Raw genomic sequence first — 20,361 nt, forward strand, 5'->3', positions numbered from 1 at the left:
AGGTATGTGTGTATAGATATTTTCTCTCAACAAATACTTGTAAAGGTCATCTCAAGGTTGATCTGGCATGCACTATTCATAACTCTGTGACATCAGTTTATGTTATGAAACCACAGAGTAATTACTTAAATTCTCACAATATTGTTTTATTACTATTTCATACAATTTTGATAAGGAAATAAAGTATTCTGTCCTTGCATGCTACCAAATTATCTCCCTTTGGTATAGGTACAGACTGTGACGTCATTACATTGCGAGCAAAATTTGCGTCATTTTCTCTGAAAAAATGATGATGTTGTACTCATAAAGACATGATGTAACAATTAGTACCTACCTGCAAGGGCAGATAACTCTGTAATATGCAAATGTATGAATATGTTTCACATCAAACAACTTGCCACAAAGAGCTTATAGCCTTGGAAATGTTAAATGTATACATAGACAAATCCTACAATACACTACGACAGAGAAAACAGCATTCTTGCAAAAATAAAAATTGATAGTAATTATACCCTTCACAATGAAGTTAAGAGGGGTATACTGGCATTGGGTTGTATGTCTGTTCGTCCGTCCGTCAGTCCGGTCTGTCTGTCTGTCTGTCTGTTTGTCCTTCTGTAGACACATCTTTGTCTGGCGAACTCTTTCTAAACTATATGACAGTTTTTCATAAAATTTGGTACAACAGAACCCTGACATAAAGGGTTCTGCCTTGTCGCCTATTTATGAAGTTATTACTAAATTTGTGCAGCGGAGGGTATTAGTCGTCCACTCTAGCGATAGTACTAGATTATTTTCTAACTTTCTTTAAAACATATTAACAGCCTTGGAAGTGGAGATGAGATGGAATTTAAAAAGAACCTACAGGACTTATTTGCTAAGATGGGTGAGCTGGTATCACGGAACAATGACAGAACAAAAATATCCCAGGTATGATGAAAACATAAAACAAACAAGTCCAAATTTAAACTAAAAATACATGAAGTCCGCCTGAATAGTACCGAATGAGATTCTGCAGTGGTTGTAAATAATCAATAGGCAGAAAAGGGTTTCATCAAAAATATGCTGTATTATTAGTATTTGGTGGAGGGGGGCATTTTATAGTACGACATTTTATTGTTTCTTGATTTCACATGGAGGCCTAGAGGCATTTCTTTGGTACAAACATTTCCAATTTAATGGAGGATGATGTGGTGGGTTATATCTTTAGCATATCTATGGAGACAGGGTTCTCATGAATTTTCTGGTCAGGTTGAAAGCTATTCAACCATATGATAAGCATTAGTTACTGTATTTTCCAGATTATATGTCTCACCTGATTATAACCTTCAAAGGTCTTTTTTTTTAAAAAATCAGTTTTTGTACACATAATATAACTTCTTTTTCCCACTATGTTCATAAATAAATAATATTTCTGTACGTTTAGTTTACAATTGTTACCTACAGATGGCGCTGCTGAGTAACTTACATTGTGTATATACACCATTACGGAGTGTTCTCACGCTACGCGAGATGGCTGATTTCATCATCATGGTAATCACCAAAATGCCAAAATCTAAAGAATTACCTGAGGATGTACAGCGTAACAAACTGGAGTTTATACAGGAAACTGTCAACTCGGAACTATTCCAAGCTGATGGTAAGTGTAAATAAACTGAATGTAATTCAATGCGTATTTGATAACAATTTTATGATAAAATCATAAGCAATTTGCCATTCATAATGAATTAACAATCCATTGTCTTCAAGGATAGAACAGCCATCTTGCATGATCACTTGAATGACCATATGTCATTCATGAGATCTCAAAACAAAGTGAGGAAGGACCATATTTACCGTTTATTAGTCCCACCTTCTGGTGATTGTGATATCATTTTTGATGTGGTTTTTGTGACATGAAAATTTATCACCGGAATGTCGGACTATTCAGCAGTACATTTGTATTTTATCCACATCGTTTTGGGATCTTGAAACCTGTAGTGTGACGTCACTATGATTATGATGTCAAAATAAGCAGATGGCAGTTCATACACTGAACGATGCCAACTGTATTTGCTAAAGTTGATGGTGGGATTCCTGTGAAAATGTAAACATATAATAATAGATTCAGCTTAGCAAGGAAAGGGTACTTGTACGTGTAGGGAAATCTTAAGTGGAACATTGTACAATGAAGAAAGGCTAAGACTGAATGCTCTTATTATCTTTTTAATTTTGTAGTCTTTTTTAAATTATCTGTCTATGGCTAATACTTGTAGATTCCTCTGTTACAGAATCCCGTAGCATCATTCTACCTCTATGTCTGAGCCAAATCAAGTACTGTATGATTGAGAAGTTCATGCTGCCTCAAGTCACCAGTATACTCGGCGACATCCTAGACAATGTCTTCCAGATGAAAAAGGTAACCTTCAAGACGATAAAGTTTTATATAAATTCTTTCATACATATGTACACAGGGCAAGACAAATTATAAAAAGAAACATAGACAATCTTTGACATAGAATAATTCTAAAATGAATTTTTTGCGGTATAGAAAAACAAATTGATGAGAATTTGATTTTAATTACAAGCGGCAAAATGGGAAAAAAGGACCTTATCCACAAGTAAGTGTAGAAACTGTTTGATGTTGTCCTCTAACACAGTTGTCTCCCTTCGTCATTTGACTTTCTATGCATGAACAAATTCTTTTTGTGTTTGAGTTGATTTTGTTGCATACATGCCATACATGCACACATACCTCACGGCATAGTCGAGACAAACAAAAAAATCAAGTTATTTTAAATACCTTTTGAATTGTCTCCCGGCAGGAGCCAAGCGTTAAAATTCCCGCCAATTTCTATTAAAAACCTCCGTTTTTATTTTCGTTGCACCACAATTTGCTGTACATGCACTAGGCCTTTAATTTTAGGCACGAGAGTTATCCACTCCAATGACCACCCCTGTCACATCCACCTCAGTGAGACCCGTAATTTGACAGCCCTTGGGCTTTATAATTCCACATTGGATTGTCGTGCTTGTACCACTTGTCACTCTCACTCTGTAGTTTTACGGTAAACATGTAGTCAAAGCTGCCAGACTACGGAAGACACTATGAATAACATATACAGCTGTGACTGTGTCTATTAAATTTTTCAATGGTCTACCAGCTAGTTTTGTCCCTGAAAGAATCTACAACACCCAACATACACAATATGACCCTGCTTACAACTGTGAATGATTTTCACTTCCTCGTTTTATTTGTAAAAATTGGTCTATCTGTATTATGCGATGAATCGTGTTAGCAGAACTTTGCAATACGAAATGAGGCTTGACACTTTTTGGGGTAATTGTTCAACTAAAATAATAAGATACTGATCAGGCATTTTATCGTATTTAAACCGGATTTCCGTTTTTTATAACCACTATCACCAACTTTTTCAAATAGGGAAACAAGTATTATTTTTTATTTTGGCGATTTCTTGTGTCACCACCCAACACCCGTTGTGATTTTATTTGTTAGATTAAAACAATATCCTTTTTTATTAATACAGTTAAAATATTTCTTATGAAAGTAGCCTTATCGGAGAAATATGAAATTACTACATATTAAATAACATATAAATCAGAACATTTAACTTTTCTTTACCTACCTCTTGCTCTTCACAGCATTAAATTAACCATTTTGAATACTACTGTAACGATTCTGTTTTTTTTTTTTTTTTTTAATTTAGTGCTTGTAAAATTTTAGAACTTTTATCTAAGTTAGATTATCCCGTCTTATTTGTGAAAGATTATTAAAAAAGCCCAGTAACATAATATTTTCGAACAATTTAAAACTGCTCCAGAACTGGGTGTATATAAGGATGTGACTACTTCTTTTGCAAAACCACACATTCTCTTTATTTCAAAGTAAAACTTCAATATGAATGCAGAATTTCATCATAAAAAAATAGATATTTAATTTATTCATATATGTCGCAGTGTATACCTCCCTCTTTGAGACCACAAATCCCTTTAAATGGTTATCAATCCCTCTCCACTAATAATTACCCTAGATAAAAATACCTACGGACAATGTATGTTGTTGTCTTTTCACACTTTGAAGCTAAACTTCCCGCGTATCCTGGGAGGTGCTCCGGTATACTAAATGCATTCATTTCTTCTTTTTGGTATTTGATCTATTCCATTTTTTTCCGGCTCAGCCCTCCATGATTTTCAAGTCTTCTTTGAAATGTATCAGGCTGGAATAAAAGAAAGAGGAAAGGGCTGGGCAAGTTGTTTTTCATCTTGTTGACCCTCACAATTATTACAATTATACGTTATATTTCATCATTCCGGTCACATATCATCTACTAAGCACTATTGATTGTTTATAAATTGTTGTCTATTGCATGACGCTTACCGTATAATTTCTACTCTCATTGCTAATTACAAAATCTTTAAAAAAAAAATATTTTGAATCCCAACGAGACAAATACCGCTATCTAGATCATTTACTGAAGACTATTGTATCTAATCCACGTCCATACTTTCTCCTAACTCTTTCCTTTCGCTTCTCTCTGAGACATCCTCGAATGACACTGCCTTTCTTATAGAATCAGTAATTTTTCTATAACCTTAACCAATATTTGCTCGATGATACTTACAATTCTGTTGCATGATACATGAATCTTGTGTATATTCCCCTAGCATGTATTTCTTTGGTTTTGTGTACATTTAATGGGACTGAAAAAATGATCTGGCACCTTGTAATATTGCGCTTTTCATTGTATTTGTGACACTCAAGCGATCTTAAGTAATTTTGTATATTCCACCTAACTATTTTCCCGGTAACTACAGGGTATAATCCAGTTTCTCCATATCAAACCTCGCCCTCTCTCCAAATCATATATTTTGCATCTTAAACTAGCAACACATACTTTGTTTGTGACTTCTATTTTCTAAATGAGAAGTATTATATCTCGTTAGTTTTGTTAAATTATCTTGATTTATTCTGTAATTGCACATTACAGAGGTTATCTGCTCCTTCGCGGGTATGCATTGATTGTACACGTCCATTGCGTTTAGCGAGCGAAACGTCATAAATTTTCGGAAAATGAACCTGATTTGACGCTCTTAAAGTAATGACGTAGCAATCAATACCTACCCACAAGGGAGCTAACTCTGTAATAATGCAAAGAATGGAATATCTTACATAAACTTCTGTCTATGAAGGCCCGCAACCTTCCCTTACAGAAACCGCTTTTAATGTTTTTGAAATTGGAATTGGAGATCGATAATTTTGAAGAGTCGCAAAAATTACACCTTACTATTCAGTAACTTACATTTATCATCATCGTCAGAATGATATTATAAAATAAATTAGACATTATTGGCGAGGGTTACCTCGCCATTGTGATCGTGGTTGCAAAATTCTCTCACAGTCAATTTCCTCAATATGATTGGCTAAGAACTTGCTCGCAGATACTAGCGCTCCTAGCGGCAGTGTATTCAACAACTTTGATTTTACCGGGAATTTTAAATAGCAAATTTTGAGTATGAAAGTTACTGAAATAAGCGTATCTGTAATGTTGAAATAGGAAATAGTAGATAACTGCTTTCATATCCTTACCATATACATCGTCCAAATGATCTTACATTGGAAAATTTTCACTTGAATTGTGTACAATGTATCTAGACTTTTCGTCCTGAAAATGTTGTTTTCAATACATGAAGACGTTTCGTCCCGAAAATGCTTCGCTTCGCCCCACGCGTTTTAGTCCCTACTAGTGACAATTATCCCGCAACGGAAAAAATGAAATCTATATTTCACCTCAAACATTAAAATTGTTACAATAATGATTTTTGCACTTTGAATCACATTAGTTCGGGAGCAAATATATTTCAGGACGATATGGAGATTTGTTTATCACGGCTGCGTTATGCCACATGTACGTGTAAATCCACAATGGAAGAAAGACAACTCTAACAAAATTTTGGACAAACTTGGACTACCGATAAAATAGCACGTGACAGACGGTGAACATTTTGTAAATGTCCAAGGTGGCGTAATCTTTAAACTAACGGCAGTTAATAAGGTATGAATGTTTACCACATCCATTATTATCGATAATTTTATAAGCACATGTATAAATATCAGATTATATCTATATACTAAAGCACGTTCAGAGATTACCACTAAACCATACTTTTAAAACATTTTAGTTATTTTTCACCACAGGAGCTTGACGTTCTGATCATATACATACAGCATATTCATTAAAACTAGGTAATACGAAGTATAAATTTTTGGCCGAATGACATAAATCATATGTGGAATGTTCATATAACTCGAAGTGATATTTTTTGGACTACTAGATCGACGAAAATGCCGATTTCTTCTTCATAATTCTTCCGTAAAACGGCACTTAAAAAGCTGTTTCAATCTGTAACAAATGTAGAGAAAACTGTTAATTGTTTAGCAATTATCCTGAGTTATATTTTACCAACAAGCATCAGAGATTAGCAATTTAAAACTTACATAAACATATTCCCGACTCTCACTTGCATTGTGTGATCACTCGAGCGGAACTAATCTCTACCACCTGGCACAGTCTTACAAATGCCCACATGATCACTGTTTTTAGTGCGATTACATCTTAGGGTGTGAACAATGTTAGTTTTTTTAAACTTTTTACTCAACAAAATAGACTTTGCGCACCATCATTTTCTGTATAACTTATTAATTTACCACTGTACCCATGCATACGTGTGTATTTATACTTCTTTGTGCACATTATATAACAACGGCTATAGACTGTATATTACAATCAATTTATGAAGGACAAAACTCTTACATGTAAGAACAGGAGGACTGAAGAACAGCGGGAATTAAACTTCAATAACATTTCCTCTATGCTGGTATTGCTATTTATGATTAAAATGTTTAATTATATGATATTAGCCTTTTCAGTAATTACTCTGTTAATACATTTATTGTTTCCTTATGTTTTACAGAATGTCAGCATGCATGTATCATTTCAACTGGAAACAGCCTAGGAGAAGAATTGTGTGAACAAAAAGAAGTAATTTTCAACTGTGGAAGCTTAATATTGTAATGATTTTCAATCCGAAAATAATTACTATCATCATCTTCAAATTCCTAATTCTGAATTTAACTGTAATATGATTTAAGCATATACCTGATATTTGTTAATATTCTATGACATGTACATGCTTGAAATGAAATGAATAAATAAAAGATTATTTAAATTTAAAACACAATATGACATTAGCTGTTAATACTTTTTGTCAAAAACATATTAAGCTTATCGTTCATAACACACTCGTCATCACCTTCGAGACAATTTAATGAAAATCAATTAAACATTATTTGTATAACACAGGTCGTCCTATGTTTTCCCCGCCTTGACTATCAATGTTCCCTGATCACTGAAAGTTTTGATTTTACCGTTTTTTGCCTTTAAATCAATCACACCAATGAAACATACATTTACTGCATTCATTATAACACTGTAAGGCAATTCTGCAAGATCAGCGAACATTATTGATTTACCTTGAATATCTACATGCATGGTACCATATGTAACAGGAGAGGAGAAAATGTAGCGGCAAGACCGGGATTCGATCCCGGGACTCTCCGAACACTAGCTGAGTGCTCTAGTCACAGCTCTACCGACTGAACTACCTGGTCATCGATAATCGACCCAGTCCAGTCCCGCTACACTCCTCCCTCTTTTTTTGAATACATACGAGACCCTTTCAAACACCACAACCGTTGGTTATTTAGTTGGGTGCCAATTCTGTAACAGGAGGGAAGAAAATGTAGCTCTTCTGACTGAGCTACCTGATCGCCGATAATCAACCCAGTCTGATCCCGCAACAAATATTTATCTGGTTATTTTATCTCCCTTCCTTTTTTCAATCTACCTTTATGACTTAGAATCTTACCTGTGGAAAAGAATATTTTGTCTTACAAATCTTGACAAATTATGCACACTGTGATTGTTGCAAGCTAAACTACGTATCCGCTAGCTGGTTGCTGTTGATTGTTAATGATCTCAAACACACTAATTACTTATTGTGCCAATTTAAGTAAATATATTCTACTCTTTTCAAATATTCCTGATTACTATTCATGTGTAATATCTCAAAAAATTGACATGTGCAAGGAGTACGGCGGACCAGACCGCCAATGTTTTGGACATCTGCTAGATATTTCAGTTTCAGGTTACGGTGACCAATAAAAGAAAACAAACACAATGCGGTTTTCATATGTTATTTCTTCTAAATACAAACACTTTTTGTGCAAGTTGTCAAGCATTTATGGGGAATATTTTGCATTGAAATTGTCACCTTCATACATCGGTTTTGGGACTCCCCTGGACATTGTTTTTTCCCCATTTTGTTGATGCGCAAAATATACTGATAGTAGATTTTTTAAGCATTTTCAGCCCTAAAAATTACCTGCGCAAAATTAAACCAGTTTTTACGGTATATGATATTGGAATGTATCCCAAACTTTTTATCAGACTATTTGCCAATAACACTGTTATGATATCAGAAATATCTGATGGTCTACAACAAGTGTTACATGAATTTTTAACAATATTGCATAACATGGAAATTAGAACTTAATATCAGAAAGATAAAAATTGTGATATTCTCAAGACGTAAATCGGTACCACAACACCAGTTGATGTTATGGAATACAAAATTAGATTTATAAGAATTGTTTACATATCTAGGTACAGACAATAATGTTAGTGGTAGCGTTTTTAAAGAAAGGGGAAAAACCTGCTGAACAAACAATTAAATTGGTGTTTGCTGTTTATAAGAAATAAAGGAATGTATCTCTTCCTGTTCATCTTAAACTGAAAATATTTGATTCACTTGTAATGACAGTTTTATTTTACTCATCAGAGGTATGGGGATTTGAAAATAAAAAATGTTGTAGAAAAATTCATTTGTAATTTTGTAAAACGATCCTGAAGTTAAGAAAGTGTACAAACAATTTCATGGTCTATGGTGAGCTAACAAGTTATCCGGTTTGAATTGAAGTTCGGATACAATGTATATCAATCAACTTGCTGTTTTACAAAAGAATAATTACAAACTTGTTAAAAGTATACCAATTGACCAATTTATTCAAAAATCACATGGTGATATTGATAAGTCTTCTAGAGGACAGACATATTCTATATTTAAGACATTTTGGCATAGAAAAGTATGCCCCTTGTCTTTCTCTGCTGCAAAACAATACATGTTAACTGATACTGTGGTCCCAGGAACTTGATGACAATAGTCATTAAGAATGGTATTTTCATTAACATCAAATTAACAAGGAAAATGCTAAAGGTGTTATAAAATCATTTGACATATAACATCATAGGAAATATTAGAATGGGCTTCCAAGATTTTAGTATGTGTCTCTTATTTTACACTTTGGTGTCCAAGGAATCCTCAAAAGTCCAAACTGGAAGGAACACCAGCCAAATTTATTTCTTATTGTACAAAACTACAGTAGTATTGACCTTAGAAATATATTCCTCCTAATATCGAGACCGAGCCATTTAGTACCTTCAGTACTTTGATTTTTTTAATGTGGGTCTTCTTAAGTTTCCCGATGTCATCCTAATTACAGTGCGTCAGTTGACTATCATTACGCCAGATGGCAAAACAGAAAATGAACCTTCATTGTTACATTTAACATAGATTACAAAGGGATTATTTCACTTGTTTGGTGTTGTAGCCTCATCTTAGACCATCAAAAACATTTTCTTATGATATTCAAGAAACTTAAAATTTTTGTTACTTAAAGGTAGTGGGCTATTAACTGATAGAGATATCATGATGAAACTTGAAATCACCTGAATCTATGTTGTAAAAGCTGTTATCGGAATTGGGTTGTCCGCCTGTCCGTCCATCCATCTGTCTGTCTGTCTGTCTGTCTGTCTAGATACAACTTTGTCCAAAGAACTCCTAAACTATTCCGTACACAGAACCCTGACATAAAGGGGAATTGCATAAACTATAAACGCAGTTATTACTTAATTTATGCAGCAGGGGGTATAAGTCGTCCATTCTGGTGACAGTTTTGTATATATAGCACTTACACTGTTGAATTTGGATCTGATTTACAGAAGAAGTGTATGCAGCAAGACATGAAGACGATGGTGTTGAGTGTGTTTGAGGTGATACTACAGACCGTCCTGGCCCTCACAGAGAAATCCTCGCTATCACTACAACACCAGGTAAGTCTATTGTCTTACTCTGCTCCCATTGTCCCCTGTGTTGTAATCCCACTCACCATGTTAGTGTACTTTTAACATTACCCAAATTTTTTTGTTGGCTTTTTGTTTTATCCCAACTATTCCTTATAACTTTTGTTTTGTTTCCATTTCTTCACACACCCTATAACCAAAATGGTTGGTTTTGAACCATCTAATAGTCTTCTCCTGTGATTGAATTATTTTGATGTTTTAACTTAATAAGAAATTCTGTGTCCTCACAAGTCCTCATAATGCACTTTGTCATGTTAATCCCTGCTAATCCCTACATGTCTTATGAGCCCTGTCCTGCTAATTCCTACATGTCTTATGAACTCTACCCTGCTAATCCCTACATGTCTTATGAACCCTTCCCTGCTAATCCCTACATGTCTTATGAACTCTACCCTGTTAATCCCTACATGTCTTATGAACCCTGCCCTGCTAATTCCTTCATGTCTTATGAACCCTGCCCTGCTAATCCCTACATGTCTTATGAACTCTACCCTGCTAATCCCTACATGTCTTATGAACTCTACCCTGCTAATCCCTACATGTCTTATGAACCCTACCCTGCTAATCCCTACATGTCTTATGAACTCTACCCTGCTAATCCCTACATGTCTTATGAACTCTACCCTGCTAATCCCTACATGCTTTATGAACCCTGCCCTGCTAATCCCTACATGTCTTATGAACCCTGCCCTGCTAATCCCTACATGTCTTATGAACCCTGCCCTGCTAATCCCTACATGTCTTATGAACTCTACCCTGCTAATCCCTACATGTCTTATGAACCCTGCCCTGTTAATCCCTACATGTCTTATGAACTCTACCCTGTTAATCCCTACATGTCTTATGAACTCTACCCTGTTAATCCCTACATGTCTTATGAACCCTTCCCTGCTAATTCCTACATGTCTTATGAACTCTACCCTGCTAATCCCTACATGTCTTATGAACTCTACCCTGCTAATCCCTACATGTCTTATGAACTCTACCCTGCTAATCCCTACATGTCTTATGAACTCTACCCTGCTAATCCCTACATGTCTTATGAACCCTGCCCTGCTAATCCCTACATGTCTTATGAACCCTGCCCTGCTAATCCCTACATGTCTTATGAACCCTACCCTGCTAATCCCTACATGTCTTATGAACTCTACCCTGTTAATCCCTACATGTCTTATGAAATCTGCCCTGCTAATCCCTACATGTCTTATGAACCCTGCCCTGTTGATACATACATGTCTTATGAGCCCTGCCCTGCTAATCCCAACATGTCTTATGAACCCTGCCCTGCTAAACCCCACATGTCTTATGAACCCTGCCCTGCAAATACATACATGTCTTATGAACCCAATCCCGTTAATCCCTACACGTCTTACAAAAACTAACCTGGTACTTTTTTGCCCTTAACCCTATGCAGTTCTCTTTCCTTCGCCCATAACTACTTATATCTGCTCCTAACCCTTACTCTCTTGTCCCTATCCCACCCTACCACTTATTTGCTCCTAACCCTTACTCTCTTGTCCCTATCCCCACCCTACCACTTATTTGCTCCTAACCCTTACTCTCTTGTCCCTATCCCACCCTACCACTTATTTGCTCCTAACCCTTACTCTCTTGTCCCTATCCCACCCTACCACTTATTTGCTCCTAACCCTTACTCTCTTGTCCCTATCCCCACCCTACACCACTTATTTGCTCCTAACCCTTACTCTCTTGTCCCTATCCCACCCTACCACTTATTTGCTCCTAACCCTTACTCTCTTGTCCCTATCCCACCCTACCACTTATTTGCTCCTAACCCTTACTCTCTTGTCCCTATCCCACCCTACCACTTATTTGTTCCTAACCCTTACTCTCTTGTCCCTATCCCCACCCTACCACTTATTTGCTCCTAACCCTTACTCTCTTGTCCCTATCCCCACCCTACCACTTATTTGCTCCTAACCCTTACTCTCTTGTCCCTATCCCCACCCTACCACTTATTTGTTCCTAACCCTTACTCTCTTGTCCCTATCCCCACCCTACCACTTATTTGCTCCTAACCCTTACTCTCTTGTCCCTATCCCACCCTACCACTTATTTGCTCCTAACCCTTACTCTCTTGTCCCTATCCCCACCCTACCACTTATTTGCTCCTAACCCTTACTCTCTTGTCCCTATCCCCACCCTACCACTTATTTGTTCCTAACCCTTACTCTCTTGTCCCTATCCCCACCCTACCACTTATTTGTTCCTAACCCTTACTCTCTTGTCCCTATCCCACCCTACCACTTATTTGTTCCTAACCCTTACTCTCTTGTCCCTATCCCCACCCTACCACTTATTTGTTCCTAACCCTTACTCTCTTGTCCCTATCCCCACCCTACCACTTATTTGTTCCTAACCCTTACTCTCTTGTCCCTATCCCACCCTACCACTTATTTGCTCCTAACCCTTTCTCTCTTGTCCCTATCCCCACCCTACCACTTATTTGTTCCTAACCCTTACTCTCTTGTCCCTATCCCACCCTACCACTTATTTGTTCCTAACCCTTACTCTCTTGTCCCTATCCCCACCCTACCACTTATTTGTTCCTAACCCTTACTCTCTTGTCCCTATCCCCACCCTACCACTTATTTGTTCCTAACCCTTACTCTCTTGTCCCTATCCCACCCTACCACTTATTTGCTCCTAACCCTTTCTCTCTTGTCCCTATCCCCACCCTACCACTTATTTGTTCCTAACCCTTACTCTCTTGTCCCTATCCCACCCTACCACTTATTTGCTCCTAACCCTTACTCTCTTGTCCCTATCCCACCCTACCACTTATTTGTTCCTAACCCTTACTCTCTTGTCCCTATCCCCACCCTACCACTTATTTGCTCCTAACCCTTACTCTCTTGTCCCTATCCCCACCCTACCACTTATTTGCTCCTAACCCTTACTCTCTTGTCCCTATCCCCACCCTACCACTTATTTGCTCCTAACCCTTTCTCTCTTGTCCCTATCCCACCCTACCACTTATTTGCTCCTAACCCTTACTCTCTTGTCCCTATCCCACCCTACCACTTATTTGCTCCTAACCCTTACTCTCTTGTCCCTATCCCCACACTACAACTTATTCCTTAATGAAGTCCTACTCTCAGAACACTCAGTAGACCCATGAGAGTATGTTTCGAACTCCTGAATCCACTGAAAGTTAAGGGTCAACTGTATGCCCTTTCCCCATCCTTGCCCTACCTTCAATTTGCCCCTCGCCCTTACGTTCTTTCCCTACCCATTGTCCCATACCACTTATGAGATAATTGTGATGGTCAGCTGTGATTATTTGAAAAAAAATATGATATTATTTATAATGAAAACCATCTGCTCATGTTGTTAAAAGTTACTAACAGATCATCCTAATTGACTGCATTATAAGCATGTTAACACATTAACTGTTTCCATCCAGTCCGTCCCGGAGAAGCCCGAGAGCGAACCCAAATCTCCCTCACCTCGCAAAAGGATATTCCCCGTTAGAACCTCCTCAAACTTAACCGATAGGCAAAGACCAGAAAAATATCATGACTTGCGACCAAAAACAGAATTTGAGCTGTTCATGGGAAAAGCGAAAGTATGGATATTTATTTTTGATCCTGTACATACAGACGTATTTACGCATGACTTACATTTAAACCTCACTTAACTACATGGTCATTCAAAATGGCGTATATCTAACAGAATGTGGATTGGTATCCGGCTAACATTGCATGAGATCTAAACAGCCAGAGACCAGTTTCAGGAACATTCCTTAATTTTAAGGAATTCCTTAAATTAAAATTCCCCATAGGAAGCATTACAAAAGTTAAGTAAAAAAATCTTAACTTAATGAGCCTACCCTAAAATCTGTAATGTTTTCTTATGGGGAATTTAAAGTTAAGGAATTTGTAGAGTTTAAGGAACGTTCATGAAACTGGGCCCTGATAATCATACCTATATGGTAGATGTGGTGTGATTATTCCAATTTACAAAACTCTTTTCTGAGTTATTACAAACATTTCATGGGATAAAAGAAAAAATAACCAAACTTAATGGTACAGGAGCATGCAAATTTATTTTAATTTTCTCGTTCATATAATACAGCAACTCTTTCTAACTTTTCACTAAAAGGCTAACAGACCTGTATTGGGCCTGTAGCATGCAGGTATGAAGGCTATAATGTTTGTTCAAAGGAATGACCTTGACCTTTATTCAATATCACTGACGTCAAATCGACTATAATCTCTTAACAATTTCTTCTTTGGAAGTAAGAAGCTGAAGACATGATATTGGACCTATAGCATGCATGCATGGGGAAGTATTAAGTTAATTCAGATGAATGACTTTGACCTTTATTCAAGGTCATTGGTAAAAATCTAAATTGATCCTTTGATAACTTTTCCCCTTTAACCAAGAGGTTCAGGAATCTTATATTGGGTCAGAAGCATGCTGGTTTAAAGTGTTAACTTGTTGAAATGAATAAATTGCACTTTGGTTTCATGGTTGCAGAGCTTCAAGGATACAGGGCCAAATATGCCAAAATTTTCATTATCTGCTTGATCAAAGAAAATCAAAGACTTACTATTGGATCTGTAGCATGGTAGCATTTAATCTGGTCAAACACTACGAATGATGTTTAAATGAATGACCTTGGCCTTTGTTCAAGGTGACACAGTTCAAGTGTGATTAATTAAAAGCTAAAAGAAGTTTTAATCATTGTTGTTCCTGTATGCATCAAAAAGGATCAACATTTAACAATTTAGCCATTCAGGCAAATTGGACCCTTGTATGAAGAGTTAACGTTGTTATCAGTATATTTTGTTAACTTCAGTCAGGTAAAGGTAAATACAATGTATATACTACCCTAGTACAGAATGTACATAATGATTTTATACATTTTTCCCGAAGAAGGTAATATGATTAACTTACTAATTAAAGCATGTATACATAACTAACTGATTTTTGACAAAGACATGTTATATGACAGATTATGCAAAATAACATTATTGAAAAATATCTGTATGATATATGATAAAAATAACATTATCAACTGAAAAACATCTTTATAATCATAATTAAAATAATGTAATCTGTACCGCATGACAAAGTAGCATGTGCTTTGTTAAATATTACATTTATCTCAAATGATATAATCAAAATTCAATCCTTTTACATATGTTATAATTGAATTAAACATATACTTTACAAAATTATTTATCATGTTTTACGTACATTATGACAAATTTTTACAAACATTGAGAAGTTCAACAGGCTGTGACAGTTTCATATGCTGCTGAAAGTTTTTGAATTATGACCAAGTTTTACACAAATCTGTACAAGTTATAACAACATTTGACTAGCTGTGTATTTTGAATACTGTTTGTTTCTAAATCGTACTAACTGTATTGTACATGTTACCACTGACTCCAGCTGAATTCTAATGTGTGTTGTTCCGCCCGCTCCTGTTTGTAGTCGTCGAAGATCGAGATCAGTCACATGGTACCTATGTGTCAGGATACGACCTCTGTTGTCTCTCCGTCCTCCAGTATCGCTGGTTCACTCTCCCCGGAAAAACTCGCCAAAGTTTCTGTAAATATCTGCATCCCACTACAGCACAGTATATCATTCTACTACTTATAAACACATTTATCATCTATACTCAGACCTGCTACTGTGTACTCCAGGCTTAAATCAATATATAATATTTTATGTCTTTGCATGTGCATGCATTATATTACTATGGGTCAAAGAAGTGGCATCAACGGTATGCTCTGGGTAACATCCGGGATTCTTACAAATGTATGTCTGTAGGATACAAATTACTGAAAATTGTACATATGGGGCAAGGAAGAAGCATTCTTTTGAACACGGTATGGGCATTGCTAAATATCACTAGATTCCGCCTTTGGCCTCTGTTTGACGAAGTCTTTATTGCGTTAATTTTATTATAATATTTGTTTCCATGGTTTTCTGGTATTTTGTATTATTAATTTCTTATCATGTGTCCATGTTTGTTTATTGATAAAGGGACAGACTGACTTGAAAATTTGCCAGTCTATTTTGTCTACATGGTTAGGATTACTTCCCTGCGCCATACTATACCATAAATAGTAACTAAAATCTTAACATATGAATCGGATAGATAACTATTATAGACCTTGATACATGTAAGTCCCACTCTGAAACTATTACATTATCATAATGTTTGTTCTTAGTTTTAAGACTACACACCATACTGGTACTACTGAATTATTCTAAAAACACCATGCATGCATGGTTATGAATTGGACTAATATTGCTTAGAAGCTGAAAGGTCATTTCTTGACAGATTCTGAAATTTTACAAAGTTCTTGCTCTCAAAACAGTATTCTACAATACAATGTCACTTCAATTCTAGCGCATTTCATTAATTTGTCGCTGTCCAGTTGGCATTTATACTCCCATAATTGCCAACTGAATGCAGTTCAATTCTTGAATCAAACTTATATGGTTTAGTTATCTTTAAAGGAAGTTAACATATATTATAGATACAAGTTTACACAGCTTATCTGACCAGCTTGATAAGGCCCTATGTTATAAAAGTGATCCCACCCCAATCCTTTAAGAAGGTTCCGTCTACCATGTACTGTAAACATTGATATATTTGGAGTGTTTATTTTCGCAATTTGCATTTTGCAATGTTATTTTTTTTGTTATTAATACAACTAAAAATGTTTTGCAATATAGTTCACATATACACCAACTATAACACGCCATGGGGAATTTTTGTGCTAAAACGACAGTTGCATAATTAGCGGTTCCCCCCGTGGCGTAAATTTCCATGTGTAAAATACAGAGTTTGAGTGGAACACCAAAGATGATTACAAACATTTACTGCAATATTTTATCCAAACCGAAATATTAGCCACAGTACAAAAAGGTCTGCTTATACTCCAGAAAATATGGCACTATGAGCATCTCATGAAAATGAAATACCAGATAAGGCTGGGCCCAGTTTCACGAACATTCCTTAAATGTAAGGAATCCATGAACTTGAAATTAGGAATTATGAAAGGCTCCTTAACTGAAGGGTTTTTCCTTATTAGTGAAGTAATGCTTTCCTATGGAGAATTTTGAGTTAAGAAATTCAATAAATTTAAGAAATGTTCTTGAAACTTGGCGCAGGTCATGGATGGCAGCCATTGAGATAAGATATTATGGGGTGTAACTAATGATATGGATTGTTCCATCCTGCTGACCAATCCACAGACGTCTGTAGGTGTCCATCGCGACCGCAATTGGATGCTGTAATCCATCCTCCTCTGTCATCAGGAATTTGGAGAACTTTCCCTCTCGAGTTAGCAGATGTACTCTATGGTTCCATTTGTCGGTGATGATCGGGCGTTCATGTATGTCCTGACATATGCCTCTGGGACGGAATTGATATGCTGGTTTCCTCCCTATGACTCCGCTGTATGACTTATTGTGGAGTTCATCAAGCACATATCCTGTTTCAGATAACTTATAAGGGTTGATTCTAAGTCTGTACAGGGCAGATGTTGTCTTCATGATGTCAGAACATGGTTGAGAAAAACTTGTAGAAAACCTTTTATGGATTTTGATATTGACACCATTTACATTGTATTCAGAATAATAAAAATCACGCATATTTGTGTATGTGCATTCTTTTGTGAATGTAATGATATTTCCAGTGTTTGACAACCCGACACATAGCAGTGTTTCTGGTGTGCTGTCCATAAAGCGATACTTTTTACCTGTTACTGTAACTCTAGTTACAACACTGCTCTGTTGCTGTTGGACATAGATCCCTCTGTGTGTGAGTGGAGTGATGTGTACTACATCAGTCATAAGTGGAGCTACCTCCATCTCAATGTCACCTATATGTTTACTAAAATCCACAAGGTACAGTTTCCCTCCTATCACAACAAAAGCAGAGTTGACACCTACCGGGGCTATTTTGTCTATGGGAGACTTTGTATACCTGTATCTGATTTCTGATTCAGCATCTTCATACAAACTCTCTGTGTCTGAAGAACTATCCTCTTCTGTGTCCACACCTACACTGTTTCCCTGTGGAATGATATTTTCTGTGTTAACAGATTCAGACATTTCACAAGGCGTCCCTTCAAGACTCCCAAATAAGGAATCCAGATTCTCTCCACAAAATCCTGTGCCAGGACGGAAACTTATTGGTTTTTCTTCTTGTTTTTCAGGTGGATTTGAACTTCTCAGAAGAACTTTCAGTATCTCAATAGACTTTGTCCCATCCAAGGTGTCAATAGTTGTGGGATCGTCTTGGAACTCTTTAAGAAGTTCTAGACATGTGTTTGATTGTGTTACTTTTTCATTCAAACAGCTGAATTTTCCTGCCTGATAATCTCCAACCGCTGACTTTAAGTCCTCACTCCATTTTTCAATTTCCTTTATCAGAATTTTCTTTTGTTTGTCCACTTCTTCTGTTACTGTTTTACAACTTGTTGTCAGAGATTCTTTTTCCTCTTCTATGACAGTGACACTATTTTTGATAAGTTCACCCATTTCTTTGCCTCTGTTACTCACTTCTTTTCGTAGTTGGGCCTTTTTCTCCATGACAACGTGACTTATTTCGCATAATGTGTGGTTGCCATGGTTACCATGAATGATGCATAAAGTACACACAAGAGTGTCACATGTTCTACAGAAGATTGAAACTTCCTTCTCTTTGTGATTCAGACAATAACTTGGCCTTGTCATGAATTCGTCAGTGGCGCTCTTGCGACCAGTGTGGCAGGCTGCCTGCTCCTCTGGAACATTAGGTGACACTGCTTGTGCCATATTTTGTAGGATTTTTTCCGTTTCAGTGCATTGAAGGGTTCGACAGTGTATCTCCTTTGCTTTTGTAGGAAAGCATGGATTTCCTTTCTGGAAAAAACAAGTAGTGAATTAAACAATAACATGTTTCGCGTGATAAACAGGAATTGTAAAACGTCATATGCAAATAAACATTAACCTGTGCAGTCCAATTAGACAGTTATCACCTTTGATCTGAGCATGCTGAAATTTGACCTAATGATCATACATTGAATATTTCAAAATGATTTAGATTTTTATTTGTCACAGTGCATCAAGTTTAACAAAGTTTTTGACAAAGTAAAAAAAAATATCCGATTGATACAGTACAGTTAGTAAATAAATGTTTTGCTTTTTGAAATCGCGTATTTGTAGTTTTTAACATTTTGTTGGGAAATTACAGGGGCAGAAAAAAGGATTATTCCCTACCTAGAGAGTAGGACAGAGAAATATCTACCCTCAGAGGAGATTCACAACTGTCTAACCATCAGCAAGCCTCGGGTTAGACAGTCATGAATCTCCTCAAGGGTAGAGATTTCTCTGTCTCAAGGTAGGGGAAGATCCTATTTATCTCTGATGGCAATGTAGTTAACATAATTATACAATGCAGTAAGCATACAAGGCTGTGTGATTAGAAAAATAAACACTTTTACATTTCGATCAACTAAAACTTTAATTTATTTAGCTATTAACCATTATTTTTATTAAGCCTTAATAAATACAACCATAAAGTACTCGGTGTGCAAATGTCTAGTACCAGTTTGATCAAATTCTATCCATGTTCATTATTCTATTCATTTAGCTGTCCATGTTAAGATGTGTCACAGATATGTCTGTTTTTGTGTTTGTACTGAAAAGGACCCACTTAAAGGACCATATGTGCTTATTGTATCAGTTACATCATGGCAGTATGATATAAACAAAATCTCTGATCCAGACATACAGCAGGAAATGAATTTGATTCTATACATACAGTACCATGTTATGTGGCTGCCTACAGTTTTCCATTTATCAATAAATCTGGTAAATATTTGTCATTTATGAGGTTGAATTCATCTGCTGATAGTTATAACTGTATATGGTTGATATTATATTTGGTAAAAACAAAATACCCACCTTCAGTGTCACCTTATTTGCAGCACACCATGCGCTGTCACCACCAAATAGCTAGGTAGCTAAGGAGTTTGTTGTAGCATTTCAGGAAAGCGACACTTAAAGTAGGTTTCACTTTTGATTCTCGGAATCCAATAGCTTGTTGAGCATATATCTACATGAAGAGCAG

At 36.4% G+C, this 20,361-nt stretch overlaps 2 protein-coding genes and 1 long non-coding RNA gene across 3 annotated transcripts in view; 2 read left to right on the plus strand and 1 right to left on the minus strand.

The window, feature by feature from the left end:
* The window catches only part of LOC138336639 (dedicator of cytokinesis protein 4-like), a 167,326-nt gene that overhangs the window by 80,063 nt on the left and 66,902 nt on the right, over positions 1-20,361 (plus strand). The window contains exons 30-36 of the mRNA XM_069286164.1: positions 822-927; positions 1,444-1,636; positions 2,268-2,395; positions 2,565-2,597; positions 10,116-10,226; positions 13,684-13,845; positions 15,723-15,839. Coding sequence (XP_069142265.1) covers positions 822-927; positions 1,444-1,636; positions 2,268-2,395; positions 2,565-2,597; positions 10,116-10,226; positions 13,684-13,845; positions 15,723-15,839 — 850 coding nt within the window. The remainder of the gene's footprint in view (positions 1-821; positions 928-1,443; positions 1,637-2,267; positions 2,396-2,564; positions 2,598-10,115; positions 10,227-13,683; positions 13,846-15,722; positions 15,840-20,361) is intronic.
* On the plus strand, positions 5,734-8,235 carry LOC138336425 (uncharacterized). The gene is made up of 2 exons (XR_011210425.1): positions 5,734-6,050; positions 6,970-8,235. It is a non-coding gene; the product is annotated as an uncharacterized lncRNA (long non-coding RNA).
* Positions 14,307-20,309, minus strand: LOC138304892 (uncharacterized). The gene is made up of 2 exons (XM_069245257.1): positions 20,196-20,309; positions 14,307-19,151 (listed from the first exon to the last, which is right to left on the minus strand). The coding sequence occupies exon 2, from the start codon at positions 19,062-19,064 to the stop codon at positions 17,445-17,447; it is 1,620 nt and encodes a 539-aa protein (XP_069101358.1). The 5' UTR covers positions 19,065-19,151; positions 20,196-20,309; the 3' UTR covers positions 14,307-17,444.

Source organism: Argopecten irradians, chromosome 12 (genome assembly GCF_041381155.1).
Source record: "Argopecten irradians isolate NY chromosome 12, Ai_NY, whole genome shotgun sequence".
NCBI classification, from domain to species: Eukaryota; Metazoa; Mollusca; class Bivalvia; order Pectinida; family Pectinidae; genus Argopecten; species Argopecten irradians.